General features: G+C 37.2%; 2 protein-coding genes across 4 annotated transcripts; both read left to right on the plus strand.

Annotated features, from left to right (window-relative positions):
* Nucleotides 1-545: 545 nt before the first annotated feature.
* On the plus strand, nt 546-3,676 carry LOC131329922 (trifunctional UDP-glucose 4,6-dehydratase/UDP-4-keto-6-deoxy-D-glucose 3,5-epimerase/UDP-4-keto-L-rhamnose-reductase RHM1-like). Of its 2 annotated transcripts, XM_058363349.1 has the most exons (3): nt 546-739; nt 1,232-2,807; nt 2,914-3,676. In XM_058363349.1, exons 2-3 carry the CDS (start codon nt 1,242-1,244, stop codon nt 3,364-3,366), a joined length of 2,019 nt encoding a protein of 672 aa, XP_058219332.1. In that variant the 5' UTR covers nt 546-739; nt 1,232-1,241; the 3' UTR covers nt 3,367-3,676. The 2 variants fall into 2 exon arrangements, with proteins under 2 accessions (XP_058219332.1, XP_058219331.1); XM_058363348.1 differs by lacking the exon at nt 546-739 and having other exon boundaries at nt 1,209-2,807.
* A 6,531-nt stretch (nt 3,677-10,207) lies between these two features.
* LOC131329923 (trifunctional UDP-glucose 4,6-dehydratase/UDP-4-keto-6-deoxy-D-glucose 3,5-epimerase/UDP-4-keto-L-rhamnose-reductase RHM1-like) lies at nt 10,208-14,121 on the plus strand. 2 transcript variants are annotated; one of them, XM_058363351.1, is made up of 3 exons: nt 10,208-10,534; nt 11,701-13,276; nt 13,383-14,121. In XM_058363351.1, exons 2-3 carry the CDS (start codon nt 11,711-11,713, stop codon nt 13,833-13,835), a joined length of 2,019 nt encoding a protein of 672 aa, XP_058219334.1. In that variant the 5' UTR covers nt 10,208-10,534; nt 11,701-11,710; the 3' UTR covers nt 13,836-14,121. The 2 variants fall into 2 exon arrangements, with proteins under 2 accessions (XP_058219334.1, XP_058219333.1); XM_058363350.1 differs by lacking the exon at nt 10,208-10,534 and having other exon boundaries at nt 11,678-13,276.
* The last annotated feature ends 7,540 nt before the right edge of the window (nt 14,122-21,661 follow it).

Below are 21,661 nucleotides of genomic sequence, written 5' to 3' on the forward strand. Positions count from 1 at the left end.
CCAAAGGGTGTATAGCAGTTGAAATATTTCAAACTTGAGACATTAGAAATGAGCAAACCCCCAAATCTCCGGCATTGACCACTAAACCCAATACATGGAATTTAACAATTCCTTTTGTAGTTGATGAATCATTGAATAACAAGGTACATCCAGAGCCGGGCAGAATAAGAGCAGCCCCATCTCTCCCTCTCTTTCGATCTCAATGGTCAGTATTATTCGGACTAGTTTACGCGCATTTTAATTAGAAAATTCACAAAAAATTAATTTCTTACGGTCTGATACCAAAAATTAAATCCTAATCAATTGTACGAGGAGCTAACCCTCGGATTCCTCTTCGTGTGCGTCTCTGTCTGTCTGTTTTCTCTTCGTGCGTCTCTCTGTTTCTCTCACTCTCTGTCCCTCCCCCTAAAATGCGTTTAGTAGAACGGAATCACATAAAGAATGTGAACAGATTAGAGGTGGGTTTTGTGCTGTGAGTTTGTTTGGTGGGGGCAACAAGGCATCCTTATAAATACCCCAAGTCTTAACCACCTCTCTCCTCACACCTCTCCTTCTTCTCCTCCACCTCTGTCTCAAACTCAATATCCCCACGAAAACCCCAACTTCTCCTCAACCTCTGTCTCAAACTCAATATCTCCACGAAAACCCCAAGCCCCCCCCCCCTCGAAAAAAAAAAAAAAAAATCCCTTCAATTTCCTCCTCAAAGATTCTTTATTCTCTCCTCAGTCCCTACCAAACCGTAAGTCTCTCTGTGTGTGCGCGCGCGTGTTCATTAAAACCTTTTAGAGTGACCCATTTATTTGTATGTTACACTGCTTTGATTAACAGTTTCCGCATGTGTTAATACTTTGTCAACTTCCCGATCTTACAGTAATGTGTTGGGTATTCGTGCATGATTAATTTTTTTCTGCTAAAACCCTTGAAGAGTCCAACTATATTCTGCCCTGGGCTAATAAGCCAATCAAGAGTAACACAGCCTTATGGTTACATTTTTGTACGGCACTTCAAGGAGTATATGATTGGGGATCATCTTCTTTATGTTGTATTTTAGATGGGATGATTAAGGATCATCTTAGACATGGTTATATGTATTCAGGAATAGTGTTTCTCTCCATTTTCTTGCATGTAAACATATGTGCTTTCATCTGTTTTACCATCTTTTTCGAGATATGTTTAGTTTCTAATCTCTCTGTTTACAGTGAACTAATCTTTGAATGTGGGATATGAACAGTTGTTTGGACATGGCTGAATACGAACCCAAGAACATCCTCATAACTGGAGCTGCTGGCTTCATTGCATCCCATGTTGCCAATCGGCTTATCCGGAACTACCCTCACTACAAAATCGTTGTTCTGGACAAGCTTGATTACTGTTCAAACTTGAAAAACCTCAGGCCTTCTCAATCATCCCCAAATTTCAAGTTCATCAAGGGAGACATAGCGAGTGCTGACCTTGTCAACTTCGTTCTCCTTACCGAATCCGTCGACACAATTATGCATTTTGCAGCCCAAACCCATGTTGACAACTCCTTCGGAAATAGCTTTGAGTTTACCAAAAACAATATCTATGGCACCCATGTCCTTTTGGAAGCTTGTAAAATCACTGGCCAAATCAAGAGATTTATTCATGTGAGTACTGATGAGGTTTATGGAGAAACAGATGAGGATGCACTAGTGGGAAATCATGAGGCTTCTCAGCTCCTCCCAACAAACCCTTACTCTGCGACTAAAGCTGGGGCTGAGATGCTTGTGATGGCATACGGACGGTCATATGGTTTACCCGTGATAACTACGAGAGGAAACAATGTGTATGGACCGAATCAGTTTCCCGAGAAGATGATTCCCAAGTTCATCCTCTTAGCAATGAGAGGACAGACTCTTCCGATCCATGGGGATGGGTCTAATGTGAGGAGTTACCTCTATTGTGAGGATGTTGTTGAGGCTTTTGAAACTATTCTCCATAAGGGTGAAGTAGGGCATGTTTACAATATCGGCACGGATAAGGAAAGGACGGTGCTTGATGTTGCCAAGGATATATGCAGGCTGTTTTCGTTGGAGGCAGATCAAGTTATCAAGTTTGTGGAGAATAGGCCATTTAATGACCAAAGGTACTTCTCGGACCTTCAAAAACTCAAGAACTTGGGGTGGTCAGAAAGGACAACATGGACAGAAGGCCTAAAGAAGACCATGGAGTGGTATTTGAGCAATCCAGATTGGTGGGGAGATGTCTCTGGAGCTCTTCTCTCTCATCCAAGAATGCTGATGATGCCAGGAATTGAAAGAAATGCATCTGATGTGGGTATTTCTGCCGCCTCTTACATGGCGAACAGTTCCCATCGAAAGGGAATGGTGATTCCTGTTCCTAAAACCAATCCTACTATTCAGAAACCTCTTATGAAGTTTTTGATATATGGGAGAACTGGTTGGATTGGTGGACTTCTAGGGAAACTTTGTGAGAAACAAGGGTTACCGTTTAAGTATGGAAAAGGGCGTTTACAGGAGCGCTCACAGGTGTTGGCGGATATACAGAGTGTTAGGCCCACCCATGTTCTCAATGCTGCTGGAGTGACGGGTCGACCCAACGTGGATTGGTGCGAGTCTCATAAACCTGAGACAATCCGTACTAATGTTGTTGGCACGTTAACGTTGGCTGATGTTTGCAAGGAGCATGGGCTTTTGATGGTGAATTTCGCTACTGGATGTATTTTTGAGTATGATGATGCTCATCCGTTAGGTTCAGGCATTGGGTTAAAGGAGGAAGACAAACCCAATTTCACTGGTTCCTTCTATTCAAAAACCAAGGCCATGGTAATTCCTCCCATCCTCCTTACTAATATTTATTAGCTACAAAATTTGCAAATAGATCATAGATCAGTCAATTTCTTTTTCTTTTTTTTTTTCCCCTCCGAACCAGGTTGAAGAACTTCTGAATGAATATGACAACGTGTGCACCCTCAGAGTCCGAATGCCAATATCATCTGATCTGAGCAATCCACGAAACTTCATCACGAAAATTGCAAAATATGACAAAGTGGTCAATATCCCCAACAGCATGACCATATTGGATGAGCTGCTACCCATTTCAATTGAGATGGCCAAACGGAACTTGAGGGGCATATGGAACTTCACAAACCCAGGTGTTGTGAGCCATAATGAGATTCTCGAGATGTACAAGAAGTACATCAACCCAAACTTCAAATGGGTTAATTTCACGCTAGATGAGCAAGCCAAGGTTATCATTGCCCCTCGTAGCAACAATGAAATGGACGCATCCAAATTGAAGAACGAATTCCCTGAGTTGTTGTCTATTAAGGAATCACTGATCAAGTACGTTTTTGAACCCAACAAGAAAAGCTTCACTGCTTGAGTCGCATATAGCCATTTGATAAAAGTAAGAAGAGATCTTTGCCTGATGCACGAGTCGGCTTTCCGTTAAAAATCATATATCTTCAAATTCTTGTCATTCTTTTTCATATTGTCCTTTTCATTGATTTATATGCTGCGATATCTAGCGTGATTCCACATGGTGGTCTATATTACCATTTGTTTGTTCTTATAGTCTGTCTGGTGTGGTAATGAACTCCAGAACTATGTATGCTATGTTTATGTCTCCTGCCAGTTTGGATTTGTGTAATATATTGGATTTTACTATATGAAGCCGCTTCTCTTCAGTTTCACTTTCTTTTCCAAGTTTTTCTTGATTCACTGGATTATATTGTGTATGATATTATAAGTGTCTTGCTTTACTTAATTAGTTTTGAAATTCAATCAACCACATGAAAGCCCACATTTGTATGGGAGACTGCAGTTGAAGATGTTGCGTGTTTACAAACTCAGCTGCATGATTGCACTTTTTAATACGCCTTGCTTGTTCCCTTCGAAATAACAGCTTCCAAGTAGTCATTGGCCTCTTGGAAATTACCTTGAAATGCTTGTCACTACAACAATTTTGGCTTTTCATGACAAAAACTAGTGAAGAAAATAGTACTAATTTTGTGAGAAAATAGAGTTTCATCGTCTATAACACCAAAGGAAACAATAAACAGACGAGAAATTTAAATTTCCTGGTCATACATCAATAATTAGCAACAAAAGTAGCATTTCGTCATTCAACATAAAACCAAAAGAACTGTACGCAAGGAAATTTTTTATTTCTCGCCCCCGAAAATGCTTTTCAGTGCGCCAAATCATGGAGAGCACATTACTAAGTTCTATTTTTGTCTCTATTGGCAAGCATTTTGGCGAGGAAAGCTATTTCATCGGAAAAATTATTGGCGGTCTTGGGGCACTGCCACGTTGTGCCCCAATACCCTCATTCACCACACATTCCTGTGGATCAGTTGGTTCATTAAACCTCCCTCAATATCATTTTTTTTTCTTAATAACTCTCTTTTCCTTGCTATGTGTTAACCTATTGTCGAAGCAACTAAACTGTAATCAGTCACCGAACTACCGTGGGTGATACTCTCTGTTCTGTCATTTCCCCCTTTTTCTTCACATCAGAATTTGCTATTTGTAGCAACTTGTTTTTGCCTAGTTTTCTCATATCTTGAAGTACTTGATGTTTTTGTGCTTATGCTAGTTTTTCTTTTTCTGCAACTTCTTGTGGTTCTCGCGCCTTTCCAGTAATGGTGGTCCTTTTTATCCTTTGTACTCGGAGAATATTAAAGCCCCGTCAAGTTTTTCTATTTTGTATCACTAAATATTTATGCAAGCCTATTAAAGAAGGCACATTCTTACTAGTGAGGAGATGACTCATGGTTGGTTCACTATATATCATACTTAATATGCCCACAAAGACTTATCTCCTTTTTTGGGTAATTGCAAAAACGAACCTTTATTAGTTTATGAACTATTAATAGAAGTATTTCTTGGCACTGGTGGATGCCTTTTTGCCTACTGTTTCGTTCACTTTTTTCAGGGTTTAAGACTCGATTACTCACTTTTGCAAATCTCCTAAACAGAGCAATTCCAGCTGGTGAGAATGGAGTTTTAAACTTCAAAATTGCACAGTGGTAGGGCATAACCTGTTGGGTTCAAGATAAATTGAAACCCAACTTGAAACTCTAATTACGTTACCCCCTCCCCCTCCCCCTCCCCCTCCCCGTCTCCGTCCCCCTCCCCCTCAACTTTTATGTTATTTTTGGTGTAGATAAACTTTACTCCTGGAAAGACCTCATTTAGTAACCAATAGAAGCTGTGTTTACAGACATGAATGTGATCCTTGGGGCCGTATGCTATTCACTACCTACTCGAAAGAAGGACGATGCTACCGAAACAAATTGGGATTGTGCTGGCTTTGGGTCTCTAAAATCAATTCATCTCTCTGTGAACGGTCTCCCAATAAGTTCTCTCTTCAATTATTACTTTCATTTCTCTATTTTATCTATATCTCCCTCAAAATCCAAACCAAACAAAGCCTTCACTTAAAGAAGGATTGAACAACTGTTGAAACTTGAAAAGGTTCTGATCTAAATGCTCTCCAGCCGGATGGTTTCCCTCCTTTGCCTACAAATCGGTTTGCCCCTTTCATTGCTCGACACATTGACAGCGAAGATATCAGTATTAAAATTAATTAATGCATTGTTGTCTTTTATTTTAGGGAAAATGACGGCTAAGGACATGCCTTGATAATTAATACCAGCCATGGACATTTTCAGCATTAACAATTGTTCTTAGCATGTCCTTGGAGGGTATTAATTATCAAAACATATCATGGGCCGTCATTTTCCCTTTATTTTATTTGGACCAAGTTTATTTTTGTAATTGGGCTAGTTTGTGTTATTTTGTTATTGGGCCAAATGGTTGTGTTAAGCCCAAGTCTATTTTGTTATTGGGCCAAATGGTTGTGCCAAGAGAGTAAGCTACCCCTTTTGAGAGATCCAGATTCTCGCCTCTCTCTCTGTTTTTTCCCTTTTTCTGCTGCTGCATATGCAGCCCTCATTTCTTCTATTTTCCTCTTGGTTCAAAACTCAATAATAATTTAGGGAAAAGCCAACAATCAGGATATCTATTGCTTTTACTTCTCCTAGCCATTTCTATACTTAACTTAGGGATGACGATGGAGCGGGGTACAGTGAATATCACCATACCTTTGTCCCCGATTCTTGAGCCTCATTCCAATCCCTGTTCCCACCCTCATCACCAATGGGTAAGTATTTTTACACTCTATACCCTCCCAAATGGGAGATAGAAATACTTTTGAGTAGGCATTTCCGTGATGTTTGTTAAAACAAAAGCGAAAAGGAGCGCAAACATATCATGAGGATACAAGAAAGACATGTGAACCAAAAGGATATTAATGTAGGCTGCAATTATTGAAGAAGTTGCATATACACACACACACACACACACACACACACCCCTTTAATTTCCTCCACAATCGGTGTGTTGGTTCATGTGATTATATATCCACATTTCTTCTAAATGTCTCTAGAATCATTCACATGTAAGATTGCTTATCGTAAATTTTATCTTTGTGCTAAAATATCGCAACACATGTGTTATAAGATTCGTAAATTGTCCCTGTTACATGAACTATTTACCTTGATTGATCCCGTATTTAGAGCTAAAAAGAAGCTATAGTACTGCACATGATCTATGCTTGTTTTAGATTCATCTATTGTCATACTCACATGCTGTGTACCTACCTCAACAATTCAACTAATCACGTAGTTTACCAAAAAGGAAGTACTATTAAAGTTAGTTGGGAGATTTCAAGGATTATTTAAAAAAATTTGCCATTCAAAAAAAAAAGAAAAAAAAGAAGAGATTATCTAGCTCATTGTTTGAGGTTAAATTGCACAGAGCAATTCATATAGTAAGATCTTTTCTTTTCTGTACTTTATCCTAAAGAATAGAGCCTCTCACAATTTAAGCCATTGATCAATGAGATATACCATCGAGATCCAGTGCCAGAGGTTTCTATGCACCAAACTGCAGAGCTAGATAATGTTTGTTTAGGCCTGTTTTGGCTTAATAATTAAGTCATGATTTTGTTGTCTTCATTCAAATTTTCACATTTGTTAGTTGTACTTCATTTTTTTATGATTATATGGTTCATTTCGTATATAATTATTAACCAAACTAAAAAATTTCAGAAAAGACAAAAATAATCCAAAAAGTTCGTCTATTTTGTATTATTTTTGTTTTTAGTGAACTTTTTAAAGGTGTTGATCATAATTTTTTATTTTTAAAATTTTTCTCATCGAAACGAATCAATAATCTTAAAAAAATTTGACATAAACTAAGAAAAGCGAAAAAAATACAAGTTCTAAAGAAAATGATAAAAACGTGCTTTGCAAACACGTTTTTAAGTTTTTTATGAAACTAAACTTGGTGTTTAACTCAGTTTAAGACAACCAAAGCAACGTGAAAGGCGTGTTTACAAAACACAATATTTTTGAAAGTTAAACACGATTTAACGTAATTTAGGAATAAATTTCGAAAACATGAGAAAGTAGCCAAAAACCCGTACATTGATCCATTACTGACCGAATTAGCATACATTTTGGGTTGATCCGCAATGGGTCCAACATGTGTTGAGTCGAGATGCAAATTTTAGTTGTCCAGTACTGAACATGGACGGTCCGGATCGGCCCAACACGGGACAGCAGGCACTGAATCAAAACCACGGAATGAGCGTTGAAGTAAAGTACTATATAATATATGGTCCCAAATCCGATCGTTATCGAAGAGTCATTTTCCCTTATTATTAGATCTCTCATTCTTGGTCCCACCTTCAGCTACTCCTTTATTCCTAATAAATAAATATTAAATACCATTCAGATCTACCTTCTTTGGTGAGGTCCGTCCGTTCGGATAAATAAACCAAGTGGCTTATTTTTTTGTTCTTATTTAATTTTTTTTTGTATTTGTTAATTTTTCGTCAATTTTTTGGGGATTATTGCATCGTCATGACGAAAGAAATTTAAAAAGTAAAAAATTATGATCAAAGTCAATTTCTTTTGAATAAAGACGAAAAAATTGGCTTATTGGTTTATTTTCGTCTTTATTCAAAAAAAATTGATTTCGATCAAAATTTTTTACCTTTTAGATTCCTCTCGTCATGACGATGCAATAATCTTAAAAAATTGACGAAAAACTAACAAATACAAAAAAATTTTGAATAAAGACAAAAAAATAAGCCACTTGACTTATTTAGCCGAACGACTTGGTACCTCCCAATTCAGCCTAACCAATACTATGGGTGGTACACTATTTCGGATTTCAAATAAATGATTGGAGCCGTTTAAATTATTTAAATTATTATTTAAAGGATTTTCGTTAAAAATCAACTCATCCGAATATCAAAAAAAATGATTGACCGATTCCATTGATTTTTATCCTTGCGGATTAAGGATTCGGAATGTTTTTTGTTTCCTTATCCTTAAGGTAAAATATAAGGGACCACATGAATACACTCAGAATGTGACTTCTTCAATTCAATTTTGCTATTAGTTGGATGGGACCACATGAATACACTCAGAATGTGACATTCTTCAATTCAATTTCGCTATTAGTTGGACGGGACCACATGACTACATTCTAATCGTGACCTTTTTTACCAAAAAAAAAAAAAAAAAACTCTTTTAGGAGTACTTATTGATAGAGTGGTGCTGCTGTTTAAATCTGTACCAGCGAGTACAAATGATTTTTTGGACCTCTTTCGGGTCTCAAAAAAATGATCGAAACTACTCATTTTGTTTAGAATACTTTGTTTATGATCATTGTAAAAAATAAGTTCAATCCGATATCGGTAAGGATATTTACAAAACAACCAACTTTGTTACAGAATTCAGGCCTGAATTCTAAAGCAAAGTTGGATATTTTGTAAACGTTCTTACCGGTACCGGATTGAGTTTATTTTTTGCAAGGACCATAAATAAAGTATTTTAAACAAAATAAGCGGTTCCGATCATTTTTTTGTGACCCAAAATATGCCCAAAAAGTCATTTGTACACACTGGTACAGATATAAATCTGTACCAATATCATTTCTGTTATTGATACGTCTTACATCACATCATTTACCTTATATAAATTAACTAGTGCTCACCCGTGCCTACGGCACTACGCATCCCGGTTGAAAGAGGATGTCAGTTGTGTGATTTAGGTGAAAACCATGGACACTTAACCGGGAAGTAAGAGGATGCACTACAGCCTTTGAATCAAATGAATCGGAGCCGTTCCAACAACTTGTCCCCACACCCTTCTGTTTTATAATAGAGATTAACGTGAAAAGAAGTCTATTGAAAAAAAAAAAACTATGGGTTCACCATTTGGTGTACACCAATATACACCGAACTGTATAAGACCCACCTCGTAGGTCTACACAACTGATGATCGAAATTGTTCAATACATTTAAAATAATTTGAAGAGTCCGTAAAATAAAAAATAATCTCCTTCAGATATTGACAATAGATTGATCGATTTTCGTCTTTGAATTTGCATAGACATATTGAATAAATTAATCAAGCCTTTACCAATATCCGAATGAGTTAATTTTTACAAAGATCATTAAATTAAACCCCTCCTATCAGTAGTGTGGAATCTCAAAATCAATCTCACGCAAGGATTAGCGAGAACAAAGCTGTACATGCTTGTTTTAAAAAAAATAAAATAAAAAGTAGACCTTTAATATAGAATAAGAATAACAAACGTGAAAAAAAAATAGAATAACAACAGAAAACAATTCCTTTTGTTTTTTTATAACTAGGTTTTTGTAGCCTCTAGGTTACTTTACGTGTACCTCAACTAATCTTGAAGATCATAAATCTACCATCTATTAGCGAGGGCTCCACTTGACATGGACTGGCTCCCAAGGGGTTTATAGCAATTGAAATATTTCAAACTTGAGACGCTAGGAATGAGCAAACTTCTAAATCTCCGGCATTAACCACTAAACCCAATACATGGAATTTAACAATTTCTTTTGTAGTTGATGAATCATTGAATAACAAGGTAGATCCAGAGCCGGGCAGAATAGGAGCAGCCCCATCTCTCCCTCTCTCTCTCGATCTCGATGGTCAGTATTATTCGGACTAGTTTACGTGAATCTTAATTAGAAAATTCATAAAAAATTAATTTCTTACAGATACCAAAAATTAAATCCTAATAAATTATACGAGCAGCTAACCTTCGGATTTCTCTTTGTGTGCGTCTCTGTCTGTCTGTTTTCTCTTCGTGTGTCTCTCTGTTTCTCTCACTCTCTGTCCCTCCCCCTAAAATGCGTTTAGTATTAATTATAAAAGTAGTAGAACGGAATCACATAAAGAATGTGAACAGATTAGAGGCGGGTTTTGTGCTGTGAATTTGTTTGGTGGGGCAATAAGGCATCCTTATAAATACGCTAAGTCTTAACCACCTCTCTCCTCACACCTCTCCTTCTTCTCCTCCACCTCTGTCTCAAACTCAATTTCCCCACAAAAACCCCAAACCCCCCCGCCACCCACCCCCGCAAAAAAAAAAAAAAAAAAATCCCTTCAATTTCCTCCTCAAAGATTCTTTATTCTCTCCTCGGTCCCTACCAAACCGTAAGTCTCTCTCTCTGTGTGTGCGCGCGTGTTCATTAAAACCTTTTAGAGTGACCCATTTATTTGTATGTTACACTGCTTTGATTAACAGTTTCCGCATGTGTTAATACTTTGTCAACTACCCGATCTTACAGTAATGTGTTGGGTATTCGTGCATGATTAATTTTTTTCTGCTAAAACCCTTGATTCTGTGACTCAATCTGTGGTTTTGTTGTTGTATAAATGTTTGATCTTTCTTGGTTGAGATCTAGTTTATTTTTGATGTACTATCTTTTTTTCAGCCTTTGCAGATCCGGCATATTTAAGTAATGAAATACTATCAATTTTAAATGGGCATGTACTTTACATGATAGATTGCTTAGCCTTTGAGTTTGCTGTGACAGTTGTAAATAACACAAGAAATCGTTCACTATTAAAATACTGAATCATTAGAGAAGAGATGAAGGATAAAGAATAATAATATCTGAAGTTGCTTTCAAAGATTGATGCTTGAAGAAGTTAAAGTGGTTTTTGGAATACAAAACTGGAGTAGAGTCCTTTTTTTTTTTTCTTCCCCTGCTTTGTTTCCAGAGAGGTGAAAACCAAACTAGTGTTCACCATTTCAAAATCATGGAATGTCCTTTGAATTCTTGTTTTGGTTGCCTTCAAAATTGTATGTCTGTCATGAGAGTTTGTTATGGTGGAAAATTCCCTGCAAATGCTTTTCTTGGGTTAATTTTGGTCTATGTCGTGTAACTCATTGCTCTATGAATGTAGATAAGTTCTTCTCTTTTTTTCCCCTTGGTCTTGCTGCACTCTTGCGCAAAAGAATTCTCAGAATCACTTTTAGCCGCAAAAACCATAAAATCGTATCATGAAGAGTCCAACTATATTCTGCCCTTGGCTAATAAGCCAACCAAGAGTAACACAGCCATATGGTTACATTTTTGTACTGCACTTCAAGGAGTTATATGATTGGGGATCATCTTCTTTATGTTGTATTTTAGATGGGATGATTAAGGATCATCTTAGACATGGTTATATGTATTCAGGAATAATGTTTCTCTCCATTTTCTTGCATGTAAACATATGTGCTTTCATCTGTTTTACCATCTTTTTCGAGATATGTTTAGTTTCTAATCTCTTTGTTTACAGTGAACTAATCTTTGAATGTGGGATATGAACAGTTGTTTGGACATGGCTGAATACGAACCCAAGAACATCCTCATAACTGGAGCTGCTGGCTTCATTGCATCCCATGTTGCCAATCGGCTTATCCGGAACTACCCTCACTACAAAATCGTTGTTCTGGACAAGCTTGATTACTGTTCAAACTTGAAAAACCTCAGGCCTTCTCAATCATCACCAAATTTCAAGTTCATCAAGGGAGACATTGCGAGTGCTGACCTTGTCAACTTCGTTCTCCTTACCGAATCCATCGACACAATTATGCATTTTGCAGCCCAAACCCATGTTGACAACTCCTTTGGAAATAGCTTTGAGTTTACCAAAAACAATATCTACGGCACCCATGTCCTTTTGGAAGCTTGTAAAGTCACTGGCCAAATCAAGAGATTTATTCATGTGAGTACTGATGAGGTTTACGGAGAAACAGATGAGGATGCACTAGTGGGAAATCATGAGGCTTCTCAGCTCCTCCCAACAAACCCTTACTCTGCGACTAAAGCTGGGGCTGAGATGCTTGTGATGGCATACGGACGGTCATATGGTTTACCCGTGATAACTACTAGAGGAAACAATGTGTATGGACCGAATCAGTTTCCCGAGAAGATGATTCCCAAGTTCATCCTCTTAGCAATGAGAGGACAGACTCTTCCGATCCATGGGGATGGGTCTAATGTGAGGAGTTACCTCTATTGTGAGGATGTTGCTGAGGCTTTTGAAACTATTCTCCACAAGGGTGAAGTAGGGCATGTTTACAATATCGGCACGGATAAGGAAAGGACGGTGCTTGATGTTGCCAAGGATATATGCAGGCTGTTTTCGTTGGAGGCAGATCAAGTTATCAAGTTTGTGGAGAATAGGCCATTTAATGACCAAAGGTACTTCTTGGACCATCAAAAGCTCAAGAACTTGGGGTGGTCAGAAAGGACAACATGGGCTGAAGGCCTAAAGAAGACCATGGAGTGGTATTTGAGCAATCCAGATTGGTGGGGAGATGTCTCTGGAGCTCTTCTCCCTCATCCAAGAATGCTGATGATGCCAGGAATTGAAAGAAATGCATCTGATGTGGGTATTTCTGCCGCCTCTTACATGGCGAACAGTTCCCATCGAAAGGGAATGGTGATTCCTGTTCCTAAAACCAATCCCTCTATTCAGAAACCTCTTCTGAAGTTTTTGATATATGGGAGAACTGGTTGGATTGGTGGACTTCTAGGGAAACTTTGTGAGAAACAAGGGATACCGTTTGAGTATGGAAAAGGGCGTTTACAGGAGCGCTCACAGGTGTTGGCGGATATACAGAGTGTTAGGCCCACCCATGTTCTAAATGCTGCTGGAGTGACGGGTCGACCCAACGTGGATTGGTGCGAGTCTCATAAACCCGAGACAATCAGTACTAATGTTGTTGGCACGTTAACGTTGGCTGATGTTTGCAAAGAGCATGGGCTTTTGATGGTGAATTTCGCTACTGGATGTATTTTTGAGTATGACGATGCTCATCCGTTAGGTTCAGGCATTGGGTTTAAGGAAGAAGACAAACCCAATTTCACTTGTTCCTTCTATTCAAAAACCAAGGCCATGGTAATTCCTCCCATCCTTCCTACTAATTTTTATTATCTACAAAATTTGCAAATAGATCATAGATCAGTCAATTTCTTTTTCTTTTTTTTTTTCCCCTCCGAACCAGGTTGAAGAACTTCTGAATGAATATGACAACGTGTGCACCCTCAGAGTCCGAATGCCAATATCATCTGATCTGAGCAATCCACGAAACTTCATCACGAAAATTGCAAAATATGACAAAGTGGTCAATATCCCCAACAGCATGACCATATTGGATGAGCTGCTACCCATTTCAATTGAGATGGCCAAACGGAACTTGAGGGGCATATGGAACTTCATAAACCCAGGTGTTGTGAGCCATAACGAGATTCTCGAGATGTACAAGAAGTACATCAACCCTAACTTCAAATGGGTTAATTTCACGCTAGATGAGCAAGCCAAGGTTATCATTGCCCCTCGTAGCAACAATGAAATGGACGCATCCAAATTGAAGAACGAATTCCCTGAGTTGTTGTCTATTAAGGAATCACTGATCAAGTACGTTTTTGAACCCAACAAGAAAAGCTTCACTGCTTGACTCGCATATAGCCATTTGATAAAAGTAAGAAGAGATCTTTGCCTGATGCACGAGTCCGCTTTCCGTTAAAAATCATATATCTTCAAATTCTTGTCATTCTTTTTCATATTGTCCTTTTCATTGATTTATATGCTGCGATATCTAGCGTGATTCCACATGGTGGTCTATATTACCATTTGTTTGTTCTTATAGTATGTCTGGTGTGGTAATGAACTCCAGAACTATGTATGCTATGTTTATGTCTCCTTCCAGTTTGGATTTGTGTAATAAATTGGATTTTACTATATGAAGCCGCTTCTCTTCAGTTTCACTTTTCTTTTCCAAGTTTTTCTTGATTCACTGGATTATATTGTGTATGATATTATAAGTGTCTTGCTTTACGTAATTAGTTCTGAAATTCAATCAACCACATGAAAGCCCACATTTGTATGGGAGACTGCAGTTGAAGATGTTGCGTGTTTACAAACTCAGCTGCATGATTGCACTTTTTAATACGCCTTGTTTGTTCCCTTCGAAATAACAGCTTCCAAGTAGTCCTTGGCCTCTTGGAAATTACCTTGAAATGCTTGTCACTACAACAATTATGGCTTTTCATGACAAAAACTAGTGAAGAAAATAGTACTAATTTTGTGAGAAAATAGAGTTTCATCTTCTATAACACCGAAGGAAACAATAAACAGACGAGAAATTTAAATTTCCTGGTCATACATCAATAATTAGCAACAAAAGTAGCATTTTATCGTTCAACACAAACAAAAAGAACTGTACGCAAGGAAATTTTTTATTTCTTGCCCCCGAAAATGCTTTTCAGTGCGCCAAATCATGGAGAGCACATTACTGAGTTCTATTTTTGTCTCTATTGGCAATCATTTTGGCGAGGAAAGCTATTTCATCGGAAATATTATTGGCGGTCTTGGGGCATTGCCACGTTGTGCCCCAATACCCTCATTCACCACACATTCCTGTGGGTCAGTTGGTTCATTAAACCTCGCTCAATATCATTTTTTTTTCTTAATAACTCTCTTTTCCTTGCTATGTGTTAACCTATTGTCGAAGCAACTAAACTGTAATCAGTCACCGAACTACTGTGGGTGATACTCTCTGTTCTGTCATTTCCCCCTTTTTCTTCACATCAGAATTTGCTATTTGTAGCAACTTGTTTTTGCCTAGTTTTCTCATATCTTGAAGTACTTGATGTTTTTGTGCTTATGCTAGTTTATCTTTTTCTGCAACTTCTTGTGGTTCTCGCGCCTTTCCAGTAATGGTGGTCCTTTTTATCCTTTGTACTCAGAGAATATTAAAGCCCCGTCAAGTTTTTCTATTTTGTATCACTAGATATTTATGCTAGCCTATGAAAGAAGGCACATTCTTACTAGTGAGAAGATAACTCATGGTTGGTTCACTATATCATACTTAATATGCCCACAAAGACTTATCTCCTTTTTTGCGTAATTGCAAAAACTAACCTTTATTAGTTTATGAACTATTAATAGAAGTATTTCTTGGCACTGGTGGATGCCTTTTTGCCTACTGTTTCATTCACTTTTTTCAGGGTTTAAGACTCGATTACTCACTTTTGCAAATCTCCTATATAGAGCAATTCCAGCTGGTGAGAATGGAGTTTTAAACTTCAAAATTGCACAGTGGTAGGGCATAACCTGTTGGGTTCAAGATAAATTGAAACCCAACTTGAAACTCTAATTACATTACCCCCTCCCCCTCCCCCTCCCCGTCTCCGTCCCCCTCCCCCTCAACTTTTTTGTTATTTTTGGTGTAGATAAACTTTACTCCTGGAAAGACCTCATTTAGTAACCAATAGAAGCTGTGTTTACAGACATGAATGTGATCCTTGGGGCCGTATGCTATTCACTACCTACTCTGAGAAGTTTTATATATGTTGCTACCCTTTGTGGATGCCATCATCTCTCCAGATAACTCACTTAATATAGGGAATGGTCAAAATCCATTATTTTGGAGCGACGGAATAGTTTTATTTTATAGCTGCAGTTGGTTATTTGATTTGTGGGGCTTCTTTAATGTCCCTCATTGGTTTAAGTGAAATAAACACCTCTCTTAGCACAATATATAATATCTTTCAGTAAAAAGCAGTAGCAATCAAATCTTTGAGATTTTCTTGGTTGGATTCGTATTTGTGGCTTTCCTGGTGTGTTGCCCTACCTGATTTTGGCAGCAGATTTTGTATCTAGTTCCTTAGCTTTTGTTGGAAAAAAATAATTTATTTCTCTTCTTAGCTCTTACGGTATTGCTTGTTTCGTATCTGGTGTCCTTTGCACTATCGAACTATACTAATCAAAAGATATCAATACTAATGTCAAAGGATAGGGCTTGGTGGTACTTGCAGCTCGTTATTACTGATCACTCATTCTTTTGCCGCTTGCCTGATAAAGGGAAGTATTTCAGGTCTTCGTATTCTTTTTCGGATACTAGTCGTGGCATTTTCGGATACTGTGGGGATACAAACAATGAATTCACATCAGCTAGACCTATTAGAGATCAATAACCAAAAAAATATACTGTGGCATGTTGTGTGCCCCTCTTCTGCTCTATTTTGAGGTTCAACAAACCAATCAAGGGGCCAAAGGTCATAGACAAAAAGTAATGTAAATACACTTGGTCCCTTGCCTGAGTTTTCTCAAATATTTGTTGCTTAAACTGGAAAACAGCTATGCTTCCATCTGCATGTTGTACTGTATCAAACGAGGCTAGAAAGGAAGAAAAAAAAAAACCGTATTCAGTTTGAACTTGAGTTTCCCTAATTTTTTTTCCGATGTCCATTTGGACTTTGGAATCCTGCTGGTAGTTGAAGTTCAGTGTACATACATGTTAAACATAGACCCTACCAATGTGAGTTATACAATTATAAATGTAGCCATTATGACAAAGTTAGCCATGTCAGTTTTTATGCCTTTTGCTTGTATCAAACTGTTTGAATGACCAAGACAAACTAGTATTTGGTTGTGCAATTTGGGCCCATATGCTGTGTATGTACTCCTTTAGATGAAAGTCTTATGAGTTCCTATTCCGAAATTAGGTTGTTTTTTTTTTTTTCTTCCCATACCATGGGACTTTTAAGTTTTTATGTAACCGAATTACTTTGGTAGTGGATATATTTGTGGCTGACGACATATTTGGGCATGACCCTATCTAAGTCCTGATTGTATTCTCTTTTCAGGTAATCTAGTGAGGGATTGGCCTTTTTGCCAATTTGTGATAGCTAGGCCATTGGGTTTTCCTTTTTTATGTTTGCCTTTTCTTACTGATCTATTAGTGCTTGAGGTTTGAGAAGCAGGGAATTGGGAATATAAGCAACTTGTCATATCTGTTAGTCGGTTTTACTTTGGTGACGTTTTGTAATGTGGGCCAGTGCCTGTTGTAAGATATGTTGTGCTTCTGCTTGATTTTTGTTGTTACCCAGATTCCTAGTTTGAGTTAGCTATTCAGAGATGGAAGTCTCTGTATTAGGCACTGACAACTGACAAGGGTTGGAGTGCATTGCACAGGAACATGGTGTTCCAGGAAGTTGATGCCGCAGAAGCAAACATGGGTACCCATCTGCTTCGGTATGTTTCAATTCGATACAATGGTTGATTTCTTGTATGTTGAACTTCACTAATTGATACATCTCAAGTGGTAGATTGGAATTCCTATGGTACTTCCAGGTTTTACGTTGACGGGTTGATCTTCATTTTATATGCTATTGCGTGGTTTGTTATAGCAGGTTTTGCCTCAACAACAGTTGGTCTACTTGTTTTTCCTCTCAAAGAAGTAGCATGGTAAGAAAATTCCTTGGTAAGGACAAATCAAATTAATGCATCTTTGATCATGTGAGATAACTCAGCGTTTCTTTTTTAAGCTTATAAGATATTACTATTTCTTTCCATTAAACATGGAGGATTTTTACTGTACTGATTCGAATATCAAAATATTAGCTTTTAAAGCACTTGGGAGACCTAATTATTGTAATTTGACAAAGGGGCTTGTTAGAAGGCCAGATAGCAATGAATCGTTCAAATTAAATTTGGAATTTTACTGAACTTTTAAAATATAGTATAAAGTTTAGCTTGTTTATAGATGAAAAACCAATCTTGAACCACCTTTTATCAAGTAAACATGAGCTTGAATAATTTGGTATGAATCTTTAGTGGCGGAGGCAGTGTGGGACTAGTGGGGGCACAGGCTCCCACTGCAATTTTCAATAATATCAGTATTACCTGACAACTTGTATCCAAAAAAGACATTTTTCTTCTTTTAACACTTATTACATCTCCTAGTATCTTTGTCAAGTTCCCCAAAAAGTTTTTTTTTACGGACTTGTTTTTCATAAATACCCGTTATTTTATATGTATATTGTAGGAAATTTTACATTCTAAATTCTTTTCTTTTATATTACGGTTGTTTACTCTAAAAGATAAAAAATTTTAAGATCATGTTGATTAATAGTGCCTCCATCGAGTTAAATTCCTGGCCACGTCACTGGATGTGATTACAAACCCTACGGGTAGAACTGTCAATTTTGACCCAAATTCATGAACCCACCAAACACACCCATTTAGAACGGGCCCAAGCCCAAGTTATTTATTAGATGGGTATTATCATAGCCCATATTAAATGATTGGCCTGGGTTGTGTGTGGAATCGATAACAATTATGTAGCTAATATGGTTGTATCATAGTTAATTACTCAGTAGTCAACTGGGGTTAGCTCAGTTGGTCAAGATTCTTGCATTTCACTAAGAGATTAGGAGTTCGAGTCTTCTTACCTGCGTGTGTGTTCTTCCATTAGAGGGTTTTTCCTTTCTTTGTTTTTACCCTATAATGGGCTTGTTTCTTGTATTGGTTGAGTTGTTGGATTTGGTTGTCTTGTGAACTCTCTCTCACAATTGATGTAATGTTCCGGGTTTATACTCTGTACTTCACATCTGATGTAAAAATGATTTTTTTCTATCGATTGACCAAAAAAAAAAAAAAAAACTCAGTAATCACATGACACATTTACAATCCATCAACACTGAGAAAGTTTGAACAAATCCTAAATCCTTGATTCCTTATACTCTGTCCGTTTCATAATCTAGATGGGGAAACCCTTAAACTTCAAATTCAAATTGAAAGATGTTAATTTCCACCCAGGCTTTTTGTTGGATGAACTAGCTAAAGAATGATGTTCAAAAAGGGAAAAATAAAAAATACTGTACTTGCTAAAAAAATTATGAGCCGGGCTTTAATTGTGGATTTGGACCAATTCGTCTGGCCCAAGTTTGTAATTAATTAATTAAGTAGTTGCCGAGCAAAAAAAAAAAGTTTCTAATTAAGTAGTAGGATGTATAACGATATCAGGATTACCCAATCTAAAAAGTACGGAGTAAATTTTTTTTTTTTCGACCAACCGTACGGAGTTTTGTTGAAGCTGTTGGGGTAAAAAACCTATTTTTGGTGGAAAAAATTTGAGTCACTAAATTGAGCGTTACAGTCGAGTCTCAGGCATGGTGGCCATGAAATTGTTTGCTATGCATGGGAAATTCAATTTTTTTGAGAGAATATAAAATTAATGTTGTCTTCTTAAAAAGTTTAATGAGTTTTCCATCAATTCTCCTTATTCTCTACCTTTAAAGCTACTTTTAATCATTTATGAGGGTTACTTTCGGATAAACTTACACGCTTTTTTCTTTGACATTTCAAGTAACAAAAACTATTTCGGACATCCCAAAATAAAATACCAAATAGACAAAATGGGACATAGAGTACTTGTCAATAAGTGCCGATAATTCGCTTTCAGATGACCAAGAAACAGTTACGTAGTAGCTGAGCTGATTCCGCTATATGTAGCCTACCCACACCCAAAAAGGCCCAAAAACGGTAACGTTTTCTAAGGAAAAAAATTTTAAGTTTCCTATTTGCAATCCTATAGAGTAGAAACGTGATTATAAGAGCCTTAAAGATAAAATTTAATTATGTCTCTTTAGAATAATTTGATCAGAATAATAAGATCTTCACATTGATTCAAACGGATTGAAAATTGGAGCAGATAAATTTTTAACTGTATTTTTAATATATAAACATTCTAATAAATTAAGTATTCCAATTTTTAATCTGTTTGAATAAGTGCGAATATCTTATTATTCTGATCATATTATTCTAAAGGATCATAATTAATTTTTGTCTCTAGAACTCTCATAATTTTTATCTGCTCTAATTTTCAATCCGTTTGAACCAGTGTGAAGATCTTATTATTCTGATCAAATTATTCTAAAGAGACATAATTAAATTTTATCTCTAAGACTCTTATAATCACGTTTCTACTCCAAAAAATTGCAAATAGGAAACTTAAAATTTTTTTCCTTAGAAAACGGTACCGTTTTTGGGCCTTTTTGGGTCTTTTTGGGTGTGGGTAGGGGGTGCTGTGCCTCAGGCACAGCAGAGCCCCCGCGTCCTTATCCGTGGAAACATTTATGCATGTTATGCAAGATCCGGGATTTTATGGATTTGAACATATAGGGCGGCTCTAGATCTACTATCCACCGTTTCTTCTCCACTTCCTCTCTCATCCGTTCTTCTGGTGTTTCCGTTTACTTATCCGGTGGTCCGGCTCTAGTGACAGAGTTCCGTCTGTGTTGTTCGGCGATTTCGGTGCAGATGAGCTGAGGAGACGGCGTATGGTGGTCCGGCAAGCGGCAGACGTTGGATAGTTAATAAAGGTGAGGATGGGTTTTCGGGTTTTCTTTTATTTTCCTCTTTGCCGGCTGTTTTGGCCTGGTTTTTCTACCGGCAGGTCTCTCTTGTCCGGTCTGTATCGGTCTAGATTCTAGATCCATTGGGTGGTGGGTGAATAATCTCTCTTAGTTAGGGTTTGGGTGTTTGGCCGGAGTTTTCAGCTGCAATTAGGGCCTCTTTACGCGTCTGGGTTGTGCCGGCAGCTTCGGGCGTGATTGGGGATACTGTAGCTAGGAGTTTTTCGGTGTCCAAATTTCATATGCGCTTTCTCGAGTTTGAGTTGGGGTCCCTTGGGATTCTCTACTACTAGACCTAGATTGGTTTCTAATCCAGTTGTTTCGTCGGTCTTGCTTTTGCAGGGGGTGCCTGTGTCGAAGTCTTGATAGTTTTGGTTCATTTTTGTATATTTAATGGAGTCTGTATTGTATTGCCTTCCAGCTTATTATGAAATAAAATTAACATTTTTAAAAGGGTTAATTTAGAAATAGTTCCTCTAGTTTGCATGCAATCTCAATTTCGTCCCTGTAGTATTAATTGTGTCATTTATAATCCTGTAGTTTATATTTTGTCTCAATTTGGTCCCTCTCACTGACAGTGTTATTAGAACTAACGGAACTCTGGGGCAAAATTGACATTTCACTCATAGAAGAACAAAATTGAGACAAAATGTAAACCAGAGGGACTATTTTAAAAAATTTACATTTTATTTTTGATTTTGCAAAGACAAACTCATACCTAATATCTTTCTCACCTTAATTATTTTTCTTTGATTGAATAATCAAAATATATTTGGGGAAATAAAAAAAATATTATTTTAGAATATAATACAAATAATATTATGAAATTTGAAAAGAATCCCTTAGTTAAATAACTTTGCATTGAGTTTTTTCTTTCAATGGATTTATCTTGAATTTTACAATCCCATTATGTTCTTTTTTACACTATTAGAAAAAAGAAAAATATTTCGTAACAAAATGTTTCATCACAACTTTTTTCTTATTCACCAAAAAAAAAAAAAATCTTTATTTTCGCTATTAGAAAGAAAGAAAAATGTTTCATATAAAGATTAACAAAGTGTTTCATGACAACTTTTTTTTT

Source organism: Rhododendron vialii, chromosome 6a (genome assembly GCF_030253575.1).
Source record: "Rhododendron vialii isolate Sample 1 chromosome 6a, ASM3025357v1".
Classification (NCBI taxonomy): domain Eukaryota; kingdom Viridiplantae; phylum Streptophyta; class Magnoliopsida; order Ericales; family Ericaceae; genus Rhododendron; species Rhododendron vialii.

Coding starts and splice junctions, on each gene's coding strand:
- LOC131329922 (XM_058363348.1), top strand. CDS start 1,215: ATGTGGGATATGAACAGTTGTTTGGACATGGCTGAATACGAACCCAAG. Junction 2,808..2,913: donor ATTCAAAAACCAAGGCCATG/GTAATTCCTCCC, acceptor CCTCCGAACCAG/GTTGAAGAACTTCTGAATGA.
- LOC131329923 (XM_058363350.1), top strand. CDS start 11,684: ATGTGGGATATGAACAGTTGTTTGGACATGGCTGAATACGAACCCAAG. Junction 13,277..13,382: donor ATTCAAAAACCAAGGCCATG/GTAATTCCTCCC, acceptor CCTCCGAACCAG/GTTGAAGAACTTCTGAATGA.